Source organism: Carassius auratus, unplaced genomic scaffold (assembly GCF_003368295.1).
Source record: "Carassius auratus strain Wakin unplaced genomic scaffold, ASM336829v1 scaf_tig00013312, whole genome shotgun sequence".
Lineage (NCBI taxonomy): Eukaryota > Metazoa > Chordata > Actinopteri > Cypriniformes > Cyprinidae > Carassius > Carassius auratus.
The window spans coordinates 1-24,653 of NW_020524386.1; the positions used below are offsets into that span (position 1 = coordinate 1).

A 24,653-nucleotide genomic window follows, 5' to 3' on the forward strand; every position below is an offset into this window, starting at 1 on the left:
CTTAATACTCTACCTTGCAATGATTTTAGAATACTTGATGCAAAGTTATTTTTTTTCTTTCTATCTAGATTAACTACATCATTCTGAAGGATCAAAGTGGGGACTCACAGTTCTTCAGCATCATCCACACCCGGGCCACCTTCGACCGTGAGCAGAAAGGCTCCTACTTGATCGAGGTCAGTCTCAGGACAGCTCAGAGTCGGGCCGACCCGGTCAGCAGGGTCAACCCAACACAGGTGTGATCCACAAAGCATGTCATCCTAACCTCACTCTGTTTCCCTTTAATAATTACAGCAGGGCACACCAACCTCCAGGATGAACTCCATTCATTAAGACTTCAATGGGTCACGCCTAATGAAGAACTAATGCCATCCCAGGGATTTGTGCGTAATATAGACTGCGTATAATATAATAAGGCTGCAGTTTTAATATTTAACATTCATTAGGATATTTAATACAATTTTACACTGAAGACTGGAGTAATAGTTGCTAAAAATTATGCTCTGCCGTCACATTGATTAATTACATTATAAAATCTAGTAAAATGAATGCAGTTATTTTAAATTGTAATAACATTTCACAATATTACTGTTTTACTGTATTTTTGATATAATGCACTCTGGCGAGCATAATAAACTAATTTCAAAACCAACCCCAAAGTTTTGAACAGTTCTGCAATATATATATATATATATATATATATATATATATATATATATATATATATATATATATATATACACAATTACATTTCACTTGAGCTCCGATGATTCAATTTCATTCATACAATGAATGCCAGTGACTTTGTTTTTCTTCTTTTTCTCTTTTGTTGTTTCGTTCTCCCGTCTTGGTTTGATTTATAAATTAATTATCCAGAAAGAACAGCTTTTCTCTTGAGAGACTATAATGCATTGATGTGATCTGGGAAGTAATGCACACCTCTTCTGCCTGTAGACACAGCCTACGTGAGGGTTTTTGTCACAGATGTAAATGACAATGCTCCAGCCTTCTCTCAGCCTGTATATGAGATCAGTGTGGAGGAAGACAAAGAAGTGGGCTTTGTGGTCATTACAGTTACAGCTAACGATGAAGATGAAGGTAATTTTGTTTTTCATTGTGTGTAGGTGTATCAAATATTATTCAGATAGTCCTGTCACTTGTCTTTAGTTTGTGGTTTTTGTTGTTTTAGTTTTGTTTGTTTGTGCAATGATTCCTATCTGACAGCCCAATGATATATCTGACAGAGATTGAGGAGGAGGGCTTGCAAAAAGAAATTGGGCGAAATAAATCTAGGTGGAAAATTCGCTCCTTTTTGTGCTGAGCTTGTTAGCAAATCTCTGTGGTGAATGTGGGTGTAACAATTTCAGCACCCCATTTGATGTTTGTCTCTTTGATTTGTTTTTCTTTGTTGTCTTCAAGAAAAGAATTAAATAAGTAGCATGCTTTCTTTAACGATAGAAGTAAACCCTTGTGTGAAAGATTTTGCATAGAAATTTACATGAGATGCGTGACATCTGAGAACCCAGGCAAATACCATTGAGATTTTTAAATGGAACGGAATAGGCAGCTCTACACTTTTGAAAAATATAGTGAAATGATAAAAGTAGTGTGTAATGGTAGATTTTTGACAAAACTCTTGAGAGGCTTTACCAGGTGGCGTAACCAGAGATTAAATGAGAAAGAAAATAACAAGTGTTTTAAACAAGCTGCACAGATTTATTCATCTATTATTAGTCAAACAAGGGAAAAAAAAGTTTTAAAGAAATAGTTCACTCAAACATGTGAATTCTGCCATTATTTACTCACCCTGGTGTCATCTGTACTTCGTTGTATTCTGATTGCTCTTTTCCATATTGCACCAACTTGGTCTGTTTTATCGAATGAGCTATTTTTATTTGAGCCGTAGTTTGAAGTAATCTTGATGTATAATGTATGTTTTTGTCATTTTAATTATTTTAAAATCAGGTTTTTTATATATATGGGTAACATTTTACAATAAGTTTCTGCTTGTTAACATTACTTAACTACACTAGTTAACATAAACTAAGAATGAAATAATTCAAAAGTATTTCTTAATCTTTGTTAATGTTGATTCCAACATTTACTAAAACATTATTAAATTCAAGAGTTGTATCTATTAATGTTATTTAATGAACCTGAGCTAACATGGACTAACAATGACAATGAGTTGTATTTCTTACTATTAAATTACTAATGTTAACAAAGATTAATAAATACTGCAAAAATGTATTGATCATTGTTAGTTTTGTTTTCCAAAGTGCTCCATATTGTAAGAGTATTGTTACCAAAGTATACTGAACCCCTCAAGGGCAAGCTGAAGCTGCAGGGAGTTCATGTTTATTTCAATAGCACACAGACTTTGCAATGATGTAACTATCACCATTACCGGTACACCATTTTACAGAAGACAGTCTGTATTTTTATTTCTCCCTGTAATGTAAGATGCCAAAATTAGCATATGTACAGTTATTGCTGGCAATGTACTTTACCTTAATGCTATGCATTGTTTGACCTCTGAAATGAAACTTAGCTGTTTAGTAAATGGTTTGTTAATGTATTTAGAGAGCTCTGTATGTCACGATACTACTGTGTCAGAGCAGGGAAGTTTTCGGAGAACACACTTTAAAAATCCAGATAGTGGTTAACACAGGAAGACAGGAGTCACACATAGCACCTCACAGAGAGACTTTCAGACATACAATACCAGACAGGCAATCACAGGACAGACTTCACTATAAGTACTAACACAAACGAGGGTAATTAACAAGAAACCCGTGAACCAAATAACACAATCAAACATGAGGGAAAACTAGGACACGGAGAACACATGGGGAGAAAAACTCACACACAAACAATCCAGGGGTGTGACAGTATCTTTCAAACAATTTCAGCACTGCCCGAAACATGAACAGCTATGAATTAGTCTAGTGAACTCTCTGTGGTCAGTTAAATTAGCATATTCTGGAGCGACTTCTACAGTTGATTTTGTAAGTCCTGTTGGAACATTTGGTCTGTCACTCTTTCCTCTTCCAACGTAGCATGGCAGCCTTCCTGTCTGCCCGTCTGCCCACCCCCTCATTTCTCATCCTCTGTAGAATATTCAAAGCTTTCACCTCCACACATCTTGGTGACACGATTCTCTCCACCTGATCTCACTCTGATCTCCATCAGGGCATGGTGACTTCGGCTCATCTGTCAATAAAAACAAACAGGCGGGAGCGCGATGTCTCTCACGGTGTCGCGGCTTCATGTGTTACATATGCATGACAAATTATGTGTGGCATGGAGCTGCATCAACAAGCAGATTGAAGAGAAAGACACAGGGGCAACAGGATGGAGACATGCAGGTGTCTGTCTGATACCTCATTAATGATGAGACGCACATGCTGCCGTGGAGGTGAGAAAGGTGACATGACCTGCCACAGCTGGATGGACAGTTCAGAGCCGAGCAACAGCTAATATCTCACTACTGTTATGAAGAGCCATGCAATTCGAAGCTTGATGTCCCTCTGTCCCCATCCTGCTTCCAAAAGCACAATGAGTGAGATCGCCATTAAAATGAAATATTTCTTATTACGCTGGGGATGAAAATGTGGAAAAGGAATAATTAGGAGCTGATTTGCAGGAGAGAAGGAATTGTATGGTCCTGTTAAGTGTTTCCTAAAGCTGATTAGCAGTGCCTTCTCTGAGCTGTTCATTAAACTCCAGACTGATTTTAAAGATGGAATATGTAAAACATGGCAAACTTTCTTCAACAGCCGAATGAGCAAAAGGTCTCCTAGACGTTCAGCTGTCTTTCATCACCAATGACCATTCTATATATCAGTTGCTAGGTTTAACCTAGTTGGCTTGTGGTGGTGGTGGTGTGGGTAGGGCCGCCATATGGACTGGCTAGTCATTAAGGAAGCTTGCTTTTGGCAAAATCACTGGAGCGCCCCTCAGCAAGTGTCACAGCACATCATAATTCACAACCCTGATGGGCGTAGCCAAGATGAGCATGAAACGTTCTAATGAAATCCTCACACTTCATGCCCAGATGCCGTTTGTCTCTGCCAATCTGAAACTGAGCAGGTGCGAAACTAGAGCCTTTCCCCCTGGAGTGTACCATGGTTGGATAAAGCCATTTGGGGTCAAGCTGGGGGGCAGCAGAAGTGGGAAAGATAGACTGTGGTCATTGTTTGAAATAAGATTTTCAAGCACAGATGTACATCTCTAAAGATGAAGAGTTTAATTTTTATGCCAATAGGGCCTCCAAAGAGAATTGCTAGAAAAAAAGGAACATTTTATAATATTGTTATTATAAGAAAATATGTATTTATTATTATTTATTTTTTTAGCATTGTATTTCACATATTAGCAGAGATAAGTTATTAAACTTTTTGATGTATCATTTTTATAATCAAACTGTCATTTCAAAGAATCAAATTGGATTTAATGGTGCATTGATTAAGAAAAAACGGTTTAAAAATATGTACAAAACATTCTTTGTGACATTGTGTGTACGTATGTTGTTTCAGTATTTAAACACAATCATATCATGTCTGTGTGCATTAGAGCTTTCTTGTCCTTTATGTCCTCATAAAACGAGCACAGATTAATGCTGACATTCTCTTTTTATCGAGCTCAGCCAAGCTAAACACTTCCTAAAATGCTAATGCTTCCCAAACCCCCCCAAACAGGTGCCAATGCCAAACTGCGGTACCAGATTACCTCTGGGAACACCATGGGCGCATTCGATGTGGAGCCAGAGGTTGGCACGATCTTCATTGCCCAGCGGCTAGACTATGAGCAGGTGCAGCGCTATGAGTTACGACTGGTTGCGTCGGATGGAAAATGGGAAAACCAGACAATGGTTGTCATTAATGTCATCAACCAGAATGATGAGGCACCCCTTTTCACTCAGACTGAGTACCACGCCAGCGTCATGGAAGAACTTACAGAGCTTCCTGTCCTTGTACTTGAGGTGAAGAGTTAAAAGACTATTGTCAGTGTGTCAGTGTAAAAAATAGATGTCAGAGGCTTTGCATAAACATACCGGAAAAGAGGTGGAGAGAACTATCTGCATTCCTTTGCACTGACTATTAACTATTAAATGCCCCATATGTTCTGTGACAACTGTGTTGAATTCTTATATGCATGCCTGTTTTTTTCACATCTGTTCTTCACACAGGTCTCAGCCACAGATCCAGATCAGGAGGCGGACCAGCGTGCAGTGCGGTATTCTCTACATGGGCAGGGAGCTGGTAGTGAATTCACCATAGATGAGATGAATGGTAGGATCTTCTCCCAACGTCGTTTAGATCGTGAGGTCCGCTCGGCCTGGCAATTTCTGGTACTTGCCACTGATGAGAATGGGGCAGGTCTTACCGGGTTTGCTGATGTTCTAGTCGAAGTGCAGGATATCAATGACAATGCACCTGTCTTCCTGTGTGCAACAGACAACTGCTTTTTGGGTCACGTGCCTGAGAACTCCCCAGCGGACACTTCCATAATGGAGATGCAGGCCACTGACCTAGATGATCCAAAAGCTGTGAAAAACGCTATCCTTACATACAGAATTGTGCAGAATGTGCGCAATGAGATCAATCTTAACCTTTTCTCCATCAACCCAGCCACAGGCACAATCTATACTGTTTTGCGCTCTTTGGACAGGGAAGTGGTGGATCGATATCTTGTTGTGGTAGAAGCTCGTGATGGAGGAGGACTTTTGGGGACAGGGACAGCCACCATCATAGTTTCTGACGTCAATGACCATCCTCCAGTGTTTACCCAGAGAGTCTACATGGCCTCTATGCCAGAAAACTTGGACATCAACAGCGAGGCAGTGGTAGTGGCTGCCACCGATGGTGATGAAGGTGAAAATTCAGTCATGACGTTCAGCATCATTGGTGGGGATGAAGACCGCAAATTCTTCATTGAGACTGACAAGGTGAACCACCGTGGCATAGTGAGGCTGAAGAAGAAGATTGACTTTGAGAAGCCACATGAGCGCACATTCAACCTGACGATCAAAGTGGAGGATGCTGACTTCTTTAGCCTGGCCTACTGCATCATTCAGGTGGAAGACTCCAATGACCACACTCCAGTCTTCTTCCCACAGTTCTACGAAGCGGGATCCATGTTTGAGGACGTTCCAGTAGGCACCATCTTGGCACAGGTGACAGCAGTGGATCTGGACTCTGGACAAAATGGGAGGTTCACATACAGCATCGCCCCAGAATCTGACCCCTTTCAGCAGTTCCTGGTAGATAAGAGTGGTTGGGTTGTGGTAGCTGACTCTCTGGATAGTGAAAAGGTATCTCAACATAGGCTTATGATCCTGGCCACTGACATGGGCAGCCCTGCTCTGACTGGCTCTGCCATTGTGCTAGTGACCGTACAAGATGTCAATGACAATGGACCAGAGTTTGAGGCTCCATATCGGCCCATTGTGTGGGAGAACACTATTGCACCACAGGATGTTCACATGAACGATACATCCGTTCTGTTGCATGTTATTGACAGAGACACATCATCCAACGGAGGGCCTTTTTCCATCCGTCTGCTGATGCTGACATCTGATGTTACTAATTTCAACTTGACTGATCTGCGGAATGGCAGCGCCTTGATAACCGCTCTCCGCAGCTTTGACCGGGAACAGCAGAAGCAGTATCTTCTCCCCATCCTGATGATTGACAGCGGTTCACCACCAATGAGCTCCACCAGTACACTCACCATCATAATTGGAGATAAAAATGACCATCCCCATGCACCTGGACACAGCGAGTTCATTGTGTACAAATTACCGGGTATGTTCCAAAGAAATTACATAATCTTGCTACCATAGTACTGAGAAACACAGAAAATTCACTGCCTGTTGTTATTTACATCCCTTACAAAAAGTACTGTGGCAGTACCATAGTATATTGGTGGCGATACTATAGTATTTTGAAATATACCATGGTACTGAAATTCATATATCATTGTATTTTAATGGTACTCTAGGGTTCTTCCAAGAATACCATGATACTACTATTCTGCATGTCCCGAATACCATGGTGGCACCATAGTACTTTTTGTAAGTGTTAACATATAATTTTGCATGATATTTAGTTGGTACTCCAAGGTCCTTTAAAATATACTTTGGTACTGCCATGGTAAATTTGTAAAAAATAAAAATAAAGAAATAAACTATGGTATTGCCATGCTACATGTCCAGAATACCATGGTAGTACCATGTTTCACTTCCAAAATACCATGACATTATTTATTTTATTCTACTTAAAAATATTTTAATAATGTGTAAGGAAATCATGGCTAAAACACTACGTTTTTTAGTCTTATTAATTTATCACATTTTAGGAAATTAATATAGTTTTACTTGATATATTTTTAGCATTTTCCTCTTTTCTCTGATGAAAATGCATTAGTCTTTTAATAAGAATTTGTCATGTAGCTTAAATATGCCATGATGGTAACAATTTACTTAAATCCAAGGCTTAAGAGGCACATAAACAGGAACCATTTTAAAGGGTGTTGATTTCATGACTAACAGGATTTCAGTATTTCGTTTTTCCTTTTGGAGAAATGGCAATGCTGCATGCTAATAGCATTGCATCCCTCCCCCCAACCCCCCGTGCTTGCTGTTTAAGTGGGTCCTTATGTGCCAGTGAGATGCTCTGCTTTTTGCTTATCTTTTTAAAGATATTTCTCTTCCGCCCACCCACACAGGCGCATCGCCCCAGGTATCGCACAAGCTGGATGAAGGTAGCTTTTCTTTAACCTCATTATGTATTTTCCCCAGGTGCATTCCCCATGACAGTGCTTGGACAGGTTCAATCCCCTGACCTTGATGATTGGAGTGAGAAGGTTTACAAGTTCGAAGGCAAACCCCCCAGGTGCTTTGATCTTTTATTGAAGTTTGATTCAAACTCTACTGTGACACTTACAAGAGAGAAAAAAAAAGCGAGGTTAAGGTAAAGGGTGTGAGCGTGCAGAGCCAGGGCTTGAAAACGAAATAAAAATTAAATCTGTTTACTCTGAGCTGAACTGATATTTTAACATTTCTGTTCCTGCGTTCCTCTGATATTATTACAATTGGGTGGAAGAAATACCGGTTAATAATGTTATTTTTTAAAAACAATATTCTTGGCCTATAATTTGCCTAGGAAAAAAATAGATATCTAACGCTTAGTCACAGCAAATACAGCATCATCTTTTCTAGATTTTGGCCAAATGAAAGCTACTTAAAAATGTAAATCCAAAAAAAAACAATTAATCTAAGGTGAAGCTGATGCCTACCTCTCTCATTCGGCACGAATCCAAATGTTTCCATGTTCCCGATGTATCTGGATTCTAAAATGTTATTTATTATATAGTGTTTGTACTTTAAATTATTATTATTTAAAATAATCTTGTCGGGTAATGGTTAATAATCGGTTAAGGAGCGTCGGATAGGAAAAATAACCGAAATTAACATCCCTAGTCGGTAATGTCACAGAGCAAAGAATATAGAATAATAGTTACTGTATAATAAGTAACGCTGTATATGCGTCCGAAATTTGGACTCCGAATTTTATTCTAAGAATTATTTTGAGGTTAATATAGCAAATGAAAACTGTTAAGCTTCCGGGAAATTTGAGAAGCTCCGCTAGGCTAGTTTAGTTTCCCTTACTCCACAACAACTCATAACAGTATTTAGAAAATAACAAGAATTACAAATATAAGAAACTATAACAATATTAACGACAAACCAAAACTAATTAATTTAGGGCTAAAAAAAACTCAAACCAAACCAATGGAAAATCAAATGTTTCCGTATCCACAATGTATTTGAATGCCAAATGATTATAAAAATAGCCTACCTATATTTACAGTGTTTATTATAGCCTAATGTTTGTAAACATTTTGTGTCTGCATTATGTCTATTTCTTAATGAAGTAATCTTTTTTTTCTCTAAAAAAAGTATATGTTTTTTTCTATATATATGTATATATATATATATATATATATATATATATATATATATATATATATATATATATATATATATATATGTATATATGTATAATATATATATGTATATATATATATATATATATATATTCTCTCTAATGAGCTGCATCTAAGTGTGATGGCCTTTGTCCAAACCAGACTCTGTGGCTAATGCCAACAATGGCACCTTTAAGTAAAGTGCTTATGCTAACACTCCAGCAACCAATGCCAACTCAATCAGTTTAGTCTTGAGTTCAATCACAGTCTATTTCTGTCTGTTTCATTCAAAGCTGTGCCCGACGGTGTGTTGTGGAGGATCTCCTCATTAATTTGGATAATTAACACATTAATACATTAGCAGTTAGCTGTGTGCTAGCTAGTGTGACACATCTCTTGGCACCAAGAGCATAGCTTCGATCCAAGCAATTTTTCATTTGCTTACTTGTCAGTTAAGTACCTAATTTGGCACCCGAGCTGAAGGTTATCATCGAGGATGAACACTGTTCCTGTTATATGAACATGATTGAATTTAATTTGAGCAGTGACTACTGTGAGTTTAGCGACCTTGCTGCACAGTGTTTGAAGTTACAGGGCCAAGCAAATGCCATATTAAGAGCCATAAACCAGGGTTGCTGTAATAGACATGAAATGTCTATTTTCATTGTGTGTCTTTGTCCTCTAAGCTCACCCTACAAAACATATATGCCATTATTTTACCAACAAATTTCAAGAGTGCATGGTTGTAGAACAAATGTACATTAATATAATGTACAAGCGTGAATCTCTCTATTTGCATGCAGATTTCCTTTGCTCTCGCACAAAACGGGATGCTCTCTGCGCAGGGATATGCTGCTCTCACCCATGTCCATTACAATTGTGCTAGAAATTCATTATTTTCGCACCTGTATTAAATGTTGTCAAAAATTATCAACCAATCAGACATTTTGGGGAAAGGATTTTTTGATGAATATAAAGTTAAAAAAAAGCATTCGTTTGAAATAAAAATTGTGTTAGTGTAACAAAAAGTCTTTACTGTGACAGCTGATATATACTGTACTTGTTAATTAAAGTATTCATTTCTTTAAAAAAAAATTATAATAATAAAAAAAGCATACTGACCCCAATGTGAAGTGTAGGCTAATTATCTTTTTTTAAGCATATATCTCACACAGTTGAGTTGTGGTTTATGCTTAAAAGCAAGAAAAATGTGCACAAGAGGACACGCTTGAAAATGCACAAAATAAATAATACAAATGTGACCTAGAGAGAGAAAGAGCGTATCCAAAAGAGAGACTAAGAGATTGGTGTGGCCCAGCTGTTCCTGGAATCTCTTATCCAGAACAGCAGAACTGTCCCTGTCATGGTCATCACATCTGGAGATGGAGACAGGAGTTGACATAAGTGCTTTCACTGATATACACACTGTCATTAATAATACATCTTGAGTTATCTTACAGCATCAGTGCTGCTCTCTCATATGTGATGATCCAAGAATGAACCTGGGAATGAATCACCAGTTACTGTACAGTTACTTTCACTCTGGTTTAAAAGGGATAACTCACCCAAAAATGGAAATTCTAATACCATTCTGTCACCCTCGTTTTTTTCCAGACCCATATTTCAGAGGTGTTAGACAGAAAGTTGATGCTAGTAGATGCTGTCGAGCTCCAAAATGAAAAAAAGAATTATAAGTATTATAAATGTCTTCCCTCTATATGTACATTCCAAATGCTATAAAGCCATAAAAGATAGCTTTGCGTGAGGAACAGGACAAATGTGTGAAAAAGAAATGAGTAAATTATGAATTTCTTTTTTTAATCATTATTATAATATAAATATTTACAGGTGGTCAATTGAGATGATCATCAATACACTAGTTGAATATTGAGTCGTGAATTAATTCTCATCCTTTTAACCCACTGAACATGACCACACACAGGCAATTCAGCCTGAACCAAAACACCGGTCAGCTGAGCATCCGAGAGGGAACACCAGCTGGACTCTACAGCCTGCAGGTGAGGGTGGCAGATAAGAGCTGGCCTGATGTCACCTCATCAGCCGAGGTCATGGTGATGGAGCTGGAGGAGGAGGCGCTGAGGAATGCTGGGTCAATCAGACTGGCCAGTAGGTGACTCTTCCTTTTAAAAGAGAAAAAACTGACAATAGAACAACTTGTTTTTGTTTTAATTTATTAATCTATTATTTCTTAAACATATGCTTACATTTTTGTTAGTTTAACATTAATTTTATGTGAGAAGATTTTATTTTCCCCAAAAATGCTATGTTACTGCATTGGACTCCAACTTTGTGACTCTTGTGGAATTCCCGTTCAGAAATGAACAACCTACAAAAAATTGTTTGTAGATCTCTCATCATGCAATATTATTACCAAATGTAGTATTTCTATCAACTTGTTTTCTTTCAAATGGCCATTGGGTTTTGTGTTTCTTTTTGGAGCTTATTGCTATTTATCTGAATTTATGCACCTCTGTTTTTGAGCGCACATTGCAAAAATTATCCACAAAAAATCTATTTCTTTTTCACTCAGAAATTTAGGTGCAGAAGCTCAGATCAGTGAAGCCTATGAGTACGGTAGTCAGTTCCAAAAATAAATAAGTAAATAAAAGTACAAAAAACATTTTGAAAAAAACACATAACATTTGCATCATTGTGTCCCAGTTGAAAAAAGTGACTGATTTTTATGCTCAGTTATTTCATTTCACCGTAAAAGTTTATGCATCACATTTCAATGTAGATTTTGTAAGTGTATCACATGTAATGCAGGCTTTTATTGATGAAGGAGCATAATGCAGTACACAGCCTGAGAGTAAGTGCTCTAACTTATTTCATATGCGAAGAGGCCATCTGCTTGTAAGTCTTAGGAAAAAGTCCAACAAAATAGAGAGATGGTGGAAAATATATGGTAAAAAAAAACTACATTTGGTACAAGGAATATTTTAAGTTGTAAAAATTTTTTAAGAAACAGTATGATGTTAATAAATATGCTTGGATTTTACACTAATGGCAAGTTCTTTGTATGTGTGTGTTTGTCATGCACAGACCTTTCTGCAAATGAGTTTTTCCCAGCATCAACTAATGAGGAGAGCCGATACATGCGTCTCCGTCGCCTCTTGTCCGAGCTCTTCCAGATTGATATTGAGAACGTCGACATCTTTAGCCTGGCCAGTGGCAGTCAACCAATACAGCATCACCTCAGCGTGTGGTTTGCCGCCCATGGCTCGTCATACTACAAGCCAGAGAAACTCCACGGCTATGTGGCAATGCACAAAGCCAAGGTGAAAAAGATACGCACACAAAAAACATCACACTTTCTCACCAATCCTTGTCTCCTGTGTTTCTCACATAGGCACAGACATGGAGTCTATAAAGCCATTCACATTTACATGCGTCTCACATATGCACTAAGAGACACACTTTGCAATGGTTCAATAAATATTTAATTTCCATGTAAGGTGGGCTGACGCTTTGGGCTGGGGAAGCAAGCAGGATTTCTTATAAGGATTGAGGGAGGAATGGATAGAAAGAACATGTGGCTCCCTGTGCAGCATCCATCAGTCTATAAATCAGGTGTAGAGTGGGTGCTCTTCACAGCCCAGCGTGGTGCTAATACTCTCACCGAGATGATGTTGATGCACTACACAGGAAGCTGCTCTGACATTTTTAGAGCCGCTGCTGAGGGATATGATGGACTGCCCTTGAGTCCAGAACAAACATACACACTCACACTAACAACACATGTACAGAAATGATTATAGTGAATCACCTGTGTTGCTTTGTTCCACTCGTGAATTGTTTTGGATAATAATGTATATGGATAAAAAAAGTGTTTTCTTATGCTAAAGAAAGAAAATGAAAATGTAGTCATCAGAAAGAAATTGAAAATATAGTCATCCAAATGTATGCTCTTGTCGTTCCAAACCAATATGACATTTCCTTTGCTGCTTCCAAACTCCTCTTTTCCTTAATTTAATTTTATTAGGGCCCGAGCACCGAGGTGCGAGGACCCTCTTGTATCTGCTTTGTTTTTTATTAGGGCCCGAGCACCGAGGTGCGAGGACCCTCTTGTATCTGCTTTGTTTTTTATTATTATTATTCTTCTTCTTCTTCTTCTTCTCCCGAATGAATCGCATTTTTGAGGGCTTTAACATGCTCAAAAAGTCATGAAACTTTGCACACTCGTCAAACCTGGTGAAAATTTTCGTCTGATATAGGATTCAGAAGAGGGTGTGGCAAAATGGCTCGACAGCGCCACCTATACCAAGAAAATCAACAGCCTTCCAGCTATGTTTCACGTACATGCACGAAAATTGGCACACATATGTAACACACCAATACCTACAAAAAAGACTCTTGGAGCGAAATTCTAAACCCAACAGGAAGTCGGTTATTTTTAATATTATGAGCATATTTTGTGTAATTTTGATCATTTCCATGTGTTGTATTTTAACGAACTCCTCCTAGAGAGTTCTTCAAATCAACACCAAATTTGGTATGCCTAATCTAAAGGCCTTTGCGATGTTAAATTGCGAAGATCCTGACTTTTCGTTGAAGGGCGTGTCCGTGGCGGCCTGGCGAATTTCGATGATTCGCCATGAAAAATGTAGTTGCTATAACTCACACATACAATGACCAATCTGCCCCAAACTTCACATGTTTGATGAGACTCCAAACCTGAACAGATTGACATGCCCATATTCAGTTATAGTCATAGCGCCACCTATTGGCAACAGGAAGTGACATATTTTACGCTGCGACGAACTACCCCTAGAAATTTTATGACATCAATGTCTTTTTTGTGGTCAGTCTAATCTAAAGGCCTGTGCGATGTTCAGTTGTGAAGATCTTGAGTTTTCGTTAAAAGGCTTGTTCATGGCGCCGCGACGAAGTTCGATGTCTCGCCATGCGAATAAAAGATGTTATAACTCAGGCATAAGATGTCCGATCTTCCCCAAACTTCACATGTGTGATAAGAGTCCTGGCCTGAACAGATCTTCAGGCCAATATTCCACCGGGTGTGGCAGAATGGCTCTATAGCGCCACCTATACACTTTCAACGGAGTGCGCCTCGAGCTATGTTTCACATACATGTACAAAAATTGGTACACACATGTAACACTCCAATACCTACAAAAAAGTCTCTTGGTACGAAATCCGGATCCCAACAGGAAGTCGGTTATTTTGAATTTTCCCTTCAAAATTGGTGTTGTTTTTGCCATTTTCAGGGGTTGTACTTTAACGAACTCCTGCTAGAGATTTATTCAGATCAACACCAAACTTGGTCAGTGTAATCTAAAGCCCTTTGCGATAATAAATTGCGAAGGACTTGAGGTTTCGTTAAAGGGCGGGTCCATGGCGGCCTGACAAATTTTGATGTTTCGCCATGAAAAAGGAAGTTGCTGTAACTCAGACATACAATGTCCAATCTGCCCCAAACTTCACATGTTGGATAAGACTCTTGACCTGAACAGATCTACATGCCAATATTCAGTTATAGTCATAGCGCCACCTATTGGCAACAGGAAGTTACATATTTTACACTGCGACAAACTACTCCTAGAAATTTTATGACATCAATGTCTTTTTTGTGGTCAGTCTAATCTAAAGACCTGTGTGATGTTTAGTTGTGAAGATCTTGAGTTTTTGTTAAAAGGCGTGTTCATGGCGCCGTGACGAAGTTCGATGTCTCGCCATGGGAATAAAAGATGTTATAACTCAGGCATAAAATGTCCGATCTTCCCCAAACTTCACGTGTGTGATAAGGGTCCTGGCCTGAACACATATGAAGGCAAATATTCCATTGGGTGTGGCAAAATGGCTCGATAGCGCCACCTATACACTTTCAACGGAGTGCATATGCACTTTCAACGGAGTGTGCCTCGAGCTATGTTTCACGTACATGTACAAAAATCGGTACACACATGTAACACACCAATACCTACAAAAAAGTCTCTTGGTACGAAATCCGAATCCCAACAGGAAGTCAGTTATTTAGAATTTTCTCTGCAAAATTGGTGTTGTTTTTGCCATTTTCAGGGGTTGTACTTTAACTAACTCCTCCTAGAGATTTATTCAGATCTTCACCAAACTTGGTCAGTGTAATCTAAAGGCCTTTGCATTGTTAAATTGCAATGATCTTGAGGTTTCGTTAAAGGACGTGTCCATGGCGGCCTGACAAATTTCGATATATTGCGATGAAAAGGAAGTTGCTGTAACTCAGACATACAATGTCCAATCTGCGCCAAACTTCACATGTTAGTTAAGACTTCTGCCCTTAACAGATCTACATGCACATATTCAGTTATAGTAATAGCGCCACCTGCTGGCAACAGGAAGTGACATGTTTTAGGCTGCGACAAACTACTCCTATAATTTTTTTGAGATTAACATATATTTTGTGGTCAGTCTAATCTAAACGCCTGTGCAATGTTAACTTTTGGAGATCTTGAATTTTTGTTAAAGGGTGTTTCCATGGCGCCATGACAAAATTTGATGTCTTGCCACAGCAAGAGAAGTTGTTGTAACTCAAGCATAAAATGTTCAATCTTCCCCAAACTTCACATGTTTGATAAAAGTCCTGGCCTGAACACATCTGAAGGCCAATATTCCATTATAATGATAGCGCCACCTGCTGGCAACAGGAAGATTGGCACATATATGGGATATACTTTGATATATTCAACTTATATTTAGGACATTAAATGCATATTTCTCAACGTTCACCTTTTTACTAAAGCCACACGATGGCGGTGAGCCCGGGTGCGAGGGCCCGTTCATCGCTGCTTGCAGCTTTAATTAGGGCTCAAGCCCGAAGGGGCGAAGAGCCCTATTGTTCTTCTAAGGATTATTCTTCTTATTATTATTTTTTTTATTTTTTATTAAACCTTCCGGGGGTTTTTGGGGGCCTTAACATGCTCAAAAACTCATGAAAATTGGCACACACATTGGAATCTGCGGCCATCAGGACGCTGCAGAGGCTGGGACCCGGGCGTGGCACAGGGGCTCTACAGCGCCCCCTGGAACACTGTCAGAAATCATGAACCATAGCTCACACACACTTGCATATATTTATATGAAACTCGGTACACTTATAGATCTCATTGAGCCAAACAACTTTCTCACTTTATGTCATAGGCTCCGCCCAACAGGAAGTCAGCTATTCAGGGCTGTTTAAAAAAAGCATGCTCTGGAATTTGAAATACTCCTCTGAGGTTTACAACCCGTTCGCCACGAAACTCGGTGAACATGATCTCAAGACATTGGGGATGAAAAATTGCGAGGGGATTTTTGATATCTCGAACGGTTTGCCCGTGGCGAGGCGTTGAAATTAGGGCAAAAAGTGAGAAACAGGAAATGCCTAATAACATCCACATACATTGCCTGAGTTTGATCAAACTTCATCGGTTTGTTCGTTGTATGATACCGATCGTATATATGTGACTATTAAGAGTCAACGTTATAGCGCCACCAACTGGCAGCAGGAAGTGAGTGATTTTCAAAATGCTTTGAATTCAGCATCTTATTTTTACTCGATTTGCTTCAAACTTCATCAGAATAATGACAAAACATGGCCGATGTAAATCTTTTGTGGGGATATTGATATCTTATATATTGTTGCCATGGCAATGTGTCAAACTTGAATATTCTGTTATGGTGATTTTGAGGCAGATAACAACCTCAGATTTACATGAAACTCAAAACACATATCAGTATTCTTGATAGCTAGACAATGGAAAAAGCTTTTAAAAGGGCGTGGAAGAGGCACTCTATAGCGCCACCTTTTGTCAAAAGTGGGGGGGTTAGTTTTAGCTACAGACACCAAACTCGGTACAAAAATTGTTCTTATCAAGACGGACAACTTTCTAATTCACAGTCATCAGCTACGATCAACAGGAAGTCAGCTATTTTGATTTGAATGTGGATTTTTTTTTACATTTAGCTGTGAATTAATGCATACTGCTCAGAGGATAGTAACACTATACACACCAAACTTTGTCTACATGATGCCAAAACATTTTAAACAACTTAAATTGCCAATGGATTTTGGATAGCTTGAACGGTTTTTTCGTGGTGATTTTTTTAAATGACAATAAAAATGGAATTATTAATTGTCCTGCATTTTTAAAGTCCAAACACTTCAAAACCTTTTTTCATACAGAAAAAAAGTCATTCTGAGTAAATATGGATAGTTTCACGACTTTACATCACTGTATGGATAACAGAAAATTAAAAAACTGTCAGACATCTCATCTCACTCTGTCCCTCTGTTTGAGTATATGTGCTTCAGACTTCCATTGTCTGAGAGAAATAGCGCCCCTACAGGTGCAATTACCGGACTTTTACTTTCACTTTTAAATCGGTTAAAAATACAAATACATACTTATATTTAATTCACACTGACAAGCTAAACCAACATATCTGATTATTACCGGTTCAGGGCTCATGGATAAATAATTTCTGGCCAGAGATACGTGAGAAATAGGAGAGATGAATCACCGCTGTGATCACGAGCGTCTGGAGTAAAGAGCTCAGAAAAAACGAATTTATTCCTGTTTTAAAGCTTTTAAAAATAAATTATTACAGCGATATCACACAATCAACCAATTAGAACACACCAAGAGCTAAATTCAGATGTTTTTGAACTGTTTGTGTGAAAATGAAATATTTGTGGCTGCCTATCTGAAATCACCGCTCCGATCAGCGCGTACAGTGTCGAGCTCAAAACAAACGAATGTATTCTTGTTTAAATAAAATATTACCACAAATGCACACAATAAACCCATTGTAACACTACAAGAGATAAATGCAGGTGTTTGTGACCCGTTTAAGTTTGAAAGACTATTTGAAAGCGCGACTGGCAGAATAACATATCTCTCGAGCTGCAGGATTCTGCCTTTCGTCATACGAACGAACACATCACGGACAAGATTATTTCAAAACACATAATAGCTTGGCGAATATAAACGAAAACAGCCACGTGAACATAAACTGTTGAGAAATATATCTGAAGTGGATCTACTGGATTTTAATATTAAGTGACCGCATATACCAGCTGCTTCTGTCTTCAATTTTAATCTATATAAAAAATGAAATTCATTCATCTTGGCTGCTTTTTTAATGTGTGTACGTATTTATTTATTTATTTATTTATTATTTTGCTCTAACAAGAATTAATCTATATTTAATTAAATCAATTACATTTTATTTTACATTTGATTTGTCCATTTCTGCATCTAAACGCCTAAAAACATAAAACATGCTCTATTATGCTATTGTTAGCAATTTCTTTATCGTCCAATTTTTCTGGTGTACACACTTATATTTTCGTAATAAACTTGTTTGTTAGATTATACACAGTTACAGTGGTCTATAATAAATATTAACAGGTTTTATTCAAGCTGTTTAGAATGATTGCAGTAGGCTATTTTTTTTAAAATATAAAAAAAAAAATTAATAAATGAAAAACATTGGAAAACAACAACTGTTGTACTTTTTTATACATTTTGTATAATTTCATAGTTTATGCATTATAGTTATAAAAACTAATAAACTTAGCCACTCACATAGAAATCTTAGGCCTTATCCTTTTCTGACAGTTTTAGGGATTTTTAAAAATCCTAAAAAAACCTTATTTGTGCTGCAAATAATAATTTCAAACTCAAAAAGTAAATAGTCAGTTCATGCTTTATAAAGCCTTGTCCCAATATTAATAGTCAGTAGTAAGCAGTTTATAAATACAGCTATAAATAGCTTGTTTTTGGTTTATAAGCACATTTATTAAAAAGGAGAGTAAAGGGTCAGTTATCTTCCTATGAAAAATAAAAGATAAAAATAAACAAACAACAACACAGATTGATACAGAACTCAGAAATTTTATTGTGGATTTATGATAAAATCAGCCTGTAAATGAATTCATACTCCTCCAAGAAGACACAAGTAGTTCACACCAAACTTTTTTTTTAACATGAAGCCAATATACTGAAAATGTTAAATTGCGAATGGATTTAGGATACCTTAAATGGTGTGGCCATAGCGATTTATTAAAGTAACATAAAAAAATACAATAGTTATTTTACTATATCTTTAAATTTTTTCATTCCAAACTCTTCATAATTTTTTATATACGTAGAAGTCATCATTTGAAGGAAGCACAGTAAGTTTCATAGCTTTATCATTTTCAAGAGCCAGCATAAAATTAAAACTATCATAACTTATAAATGAAGCTTGCAATTCTTAGTACCAATAATGGCCACCAGATGGAGCTATAGGATTACTTTTAAATAATTATTGTAGAAACAAGTATGATTTAAATCATTTATAGAAATCTTTCAAAGAAAAATAATATGAATTTTATGTATTTTACTGATAAAATGACCCTGACTTTATTAGAATAACAAGCTGAAGTATTGTGAACTGTATATTAAGAATAATTCTTTATAGGCTTTATGGACATATACGTTTTGAGTGACTCTTGAAGGATCAGCACCACATCCTCTTTTACCACTGTTTAAAGAATTTATCTTACAGAACAGATGCGAATGAATTTTTGTATAGCTTGAATGGTTTTGTTGTGGTGATTTTTTGAAATAACAGTAAAAAAGTAACCAGTAAATGTCTTATATTTTTTTTAAAGTGCAGCTTCTAAACACGTCAAAAAAATGTACACATAGAAGACAAGTCATTCTGAGGAAACATGCATAGTTTCATGACTATACAACACTATATGGATGATAGAAAATTAAAAAACTATCATACATCTGATGTCACTCTGTCCCTCTGTCACTGTGGGTAGTGTGTCTGTGTGTGTGTGTGTGTGTGTGTGTGTGTGTGTGTGTGTGTGTGTGTGTGTGTGTGTTTGTGTGTGTGTTAAGTGAATTAGGTGTGAAACTATCAGGGTGCATTTAGTCTCCAGCGCCAACATTTTACAGAACTGCCACTTTCCTGGAGTCTCAGAATTACAATGTGTCAGGTTCTGAGAGATCTAAGATTCCAAAAAAGTATTTAATTAGAATACCATGAAGTATTGTGAAATGCTATATATTAAGTCTTTATATATAGGCTTTATGAACAGATTAGAGTGACTCGTGAAGGACCAGCACCACCTCCTCTTGTTCGATGGTTTGAGGAATATATCTTCCAGAATCTGGGATTAAGATTTAGGAGCTCATTTTTATTCCACCTCCTTTCCTGAAAGTCTGTCTTGCAGAATTGACTAAAAATTAATCTTCACATTAATTCCTAATTATTTAGCAATTCTTTTTGTCAGTTCTTCTTGACCTGTTTTTTTCTTCTTCTTTTCTGACCTCATGACCCAGTCAGCATTTTTTGTACAATGGTCAAGTCTTAAATTATCCATTTCTGTATTGCATTTGTGTTTGATATTTCTCATGGGTATTTCATAATTTTCGACTTTACAGTTTGAGTTAAAACTCTTTTTTAGCGCATTTCATCTGTAAAAGAAAACATGCCTAATAATTCTGCACATATGAATATAAGGAGTTTTTCTCTTCCAGCTTTCCTGGACTATTGTATAGCACTCATAAATTATTAAATAAAAAATAATGGTAGTTATTAAGATTGATATGGTTTGGAATTGGTAAAATGTGCTTGGAAAAAAATCACAATAAAACAATGTTTTAATGTTTAAGTTTGGAATATTAACTGACATGAATGAATGCTATATAAATATTGTTCATGTTAACATAATGTTTATAAATGGAATCTTATTGTAAAGTGTTACTAAAGCTATATACAGTATTGTTCAAAATAATAGCAGTACAATGTGACTAACCAGAATAATCAAGGTTTTTAGTATATTTTTTATTGCTACGTGGCAAACAAGTTACCAGTAGGTTCAGTAGATTGTTAGAAAACAAACAAGACCCAGCATTCATGATATGCATGCTCTTAAGGCTGTGCAATTGGGCAATTAGTTGAAAGGGGTGTGTTCAAAAAAATAGCAGTGTCTACCTTTGACTGTACAAACTCAAAACTATTTTGTACAAACATTTTTTTTTGTCTGGGATTTAGCAATCCTGTTAATCACTAAACTAATATTTAGTTGTATGACCACAGTTTTTTAAAACTGCTTGACATCTGGGTGGCATGGAGTCAACCAACTTGTGGCACCTCTCAGCTGTTATTCCACTCCATGATTCTTCAACAACATTCCACAATTCATTCACATTTCTTGGTTTTGCTTCAGAAACAGCATTTTTGATATCACCCCACAAGTTCTCAATTGGATTAAGGTCTGGAGATTGGGCTGGCCACTCCATAACATTAATTTTGTTGGTTTGGAACCAAGACTTTGCCCGTTTACTAGTGTGTTTTGGGTCATTGTCTTGTTGAAACAACCATTTCAAGGGCATGTCCTCTTCAGCATAGGGCAACATGACCTCTTCAAGTATTTTAACATATGCAAACTGATCCATGATCCCTGGTATGCGATAAATAGGCCCAACACCATAGTAGGAGAAACATGCCCATATCATGATGCTTGCACCTCCATGCTTCACTGTCTTCACTGTGTACTGTGGCTTGAATTCAGAGTTTGGGGGTCGTCTCACAAACTGCCTGTGGCCCTTGGACCCAAAAAGAACAATTTTACTCTCATCAGTCCACAAAATGTTCCTCCATTTCTCTTTAGGCCAGTTGATGTGTTCTTTGGCAAATTGTAACCTCTTCTGCACATGCCTTTTTTTTAACAGAGGGACTTTGCGGGGGATTCTTGAAAATAGATTAGCTTCACACAGACGTCTTCTAACTGTCACAGTACTTACAGGTAACTCCAGACTGTCTTTGATCATCCTGGAGGTGATCATTGGCTGAGCCTTTGCCATTCTGGTTATTCTTCTATCCATTTTGATGGTTGTCTTCCGTTTTCTTCCACGTCTCTCTGGTTTTGCTCTCCATTTTAAGGCATTGGAGATCATTTTAGCTGAACAGCCTATCATTTTTTGCACATCTTTATAGGTTTTCCCCTCTCTAATCAACTTTTTAATCAAAGTACGCTGTTCTTCTGAACAATGTCTTGAACGACCCATTTTCCTCAGCTTTCAAATGCATGTTCAACAAGTGTTGGCTTCATCCTTAAATAGGGGCCACCTGATTCACACCTGTTTCTTCACAAAATTGATGACCTCAGTGATTGAATGCCACACTGCTATTTTTTTGAACACACCCCTTTCAACTAATTCAACTAATTGCCCAATTGCACAGCCTTAAGAGCGTGCATATCATGAATGCTGGGTCTCATTTGTTTTCTGAGAATCTACTGAACCTACTGGTAACTTGTTTGCCACGTAGCAATAAAAAAATATACAAAAAACCTTGATTATTCTGGTTAGTCACATTGTACTGCTATTATTTTGAACAATACTATATATATATATTGTTCTGTGAATGTGATTTTAAAGTCTAGATAATTCGGATTAACCCTTTAACTGCCATATCCTTTAAAACCTCAATGCCAGAGGGATATTGTAAATGCATGTGCCCGCTGGGCACAGTTTACCTGATGCCACCGGGGTGGCGATGGCATTGGTGGCTTGAGCCCGCCATCGCTGCTTGCAGCTATATTTATTATTATTCTTCTTCTTCTTCTTCTTCTCCCGAATGAATCGCATTTTTGAGGGCTTTAACATGCTCAAAAAGTCATGAAACTTTGCACACGCGTCAAACCTGGTGAAAATTTTCGTCTGATATAGGATTCAGAAGAGGGTGTGGCAAAATGGCTCGACAGCGCCACCTATACCAAGAAAATCAACAGCCTTCCAGCTATGTTTCACGTACATGCACGAAAATTGGCACACATATGTAACACACCAATACCTACAAAAAAGACTCTTGGAGCGAAATTCTAAACCCAACAGGAAGTCGGTTATTTTTAATATTATGAGCATATTTTGTGTAATTTTGGTCATTTCCATGTGTTGTATTTTAACGAACTCCTCCTAGAGAGTTCTTCAAATCAACACCAAATTTGGTATGCCTAATCTAAAGGCCTTTGCGATGTTAAATTGCGAAGATCCTGACTTTTCGTTGAAGGGCGTGTCTGTGGCGGCCTGGCGAATTTCGATAATTCGCCATGAAAAATGAAGTTGCTATAACTCACACATACAATGACCAATCTGCCCCAAACTTCACATGTTTGATGAGACTCCGAACCTGAACAGATTGACATGCCCATATTCAGTTATAGTCATAGCGCCACCTATTGGCAACAGGAAGTGACATATTTTACGCTGCGACGAACTACTCCTAGAAATTTTATGACATCAATGTCTTTTTTGTGGTCAGTCTGATCTAAAGGCCTGTGCAATGTTCAGTTGTGAAGATCTTGAGTTTTCGTTAAAAGACTTGTTCATGCCGCCGCGACGAAGTTCGATGTCTCGCCATGCGAATAAAAGATTTTATAACTCAGGCATAAGATGTCCAATCTTCCCCAAACTTCACATGTGTGATAAGAGTCCTGGCCTGAACACATCTGAAGGCCAATATTCCACCGGGTGTGGCAAAATGGCTCGATAGCGCCACCTATACACTTTCAACAGAGTGCGCCTCGAGCTATGTTTCACGTACATGTAAAAAAATCGGTATACACATGTAACACAGCAATACCTACAAAAAAGTCTCTTGGCACGAAATCCGAATCCCAACAGGAAGTCGGTTATTTAGAATTTTCTCTGCAAAATTGGCGTTGTTTTTGCCATTTTCAAGGGTTGTACTTTAACGAACTCCTCCTAGAGATTTATTCAGATCAACAACAAACTTGGTCAGTGTAATCTTAAGCACTTTGCGATGTTAAATTGCGAAGATCTTGAGGTTTCGTTAAAGGGCGTGTCCATGGCGGCCTGACAAATTTCGATGTTTCGCCATGAAAAAGGAAGTTGCTGTAACTCAGACATACAATGTCCAATCTGCCCCAAACTTCACATGTTGGATAAGACTCTTGACCTGAACAGATCTACATGCCCACATTCAGTTATAGTCATAGCGCCACCTGTTGGCAACAGGAAGTGACATATTTTACACTGTGACAGACTATTTCTAGAAATTTTATGACATCAATGTCTTTTTTGTGATCAGTCTAATCTAAAGACCTGTGTGATGTTTAGTTGTGAAGATCTTGAGTTTTTGTTAAAAGGCGTGTCCATGGCGCCGTGACGAAGTTCGATGTCTCGCCATGGGAATAAAAGATGTTATAACTCAGGCATAAAATGTCCGATCTTCCCCAAACTTCACGTGTGTGATAAGGGTCCTGGCCTGAACATATATGAAGGCAAATATTCCATTGGGTGTGGCAAAATGGCTCGATAGCGCCACCTATACACTTTCAACGGAGTGCATATGCACTTTCAACGGAGTGTGCATCGAGCTATGTTTCACGTACATGTACAAAAATCAGTACACACATGTAACACACCAATACCTACAAAAAAGTCTCTTGGTACGAAATCCGAATCCCAACAGGAAGTCAGTTATTTAGAATTTTCTCTGCAAAATTGGTGTTGTTTTTGCCATTTTCAGGGGTTGTACTTTAACTAACTCCTCCTAGAGATTTATTCAGATCTTCACCAAACTTGGTCAGTGTAATCTAAAGCCCTTTGCATTGTTAAATTGCGAAGATCTTGAGGTTT

General features: G+C 37.8%; 1 protein-coding gene across 1 annotated transcript in view; it reads left to right on the forward strand.

The window, feature by feature from the left end:
- Positions 1-68: 68 nt before the first annotated feature.
- Positions 69-24,653, forward strand: part of LOC113073966 (neural-cadherin-like) — a gene marked incomplete at its 5' end in the record, with an annotated part of 33,430 nt that continues 8,845 nt past the window's right edge. Inside the window, 8 exon segments of the mRNA XM_026246656.1 lie at positions 69-177; positions 180-236; positions 955-1,098; positions 4,701-4,984; positions 5,192-6,809; positions 7,805-7,898; positions 10,934-11,118; positions 12,055-12,290. Coding sequence (XP_026102441.1) covers positions 69-177; positions 180-236; positions 955-1,098; positions 4,701-4,984; positions 5,192-6,809; positions 7,805-7,898; positions 10,934-11,118; positions 12,055-12,290 — 2,727 coding nt within the window.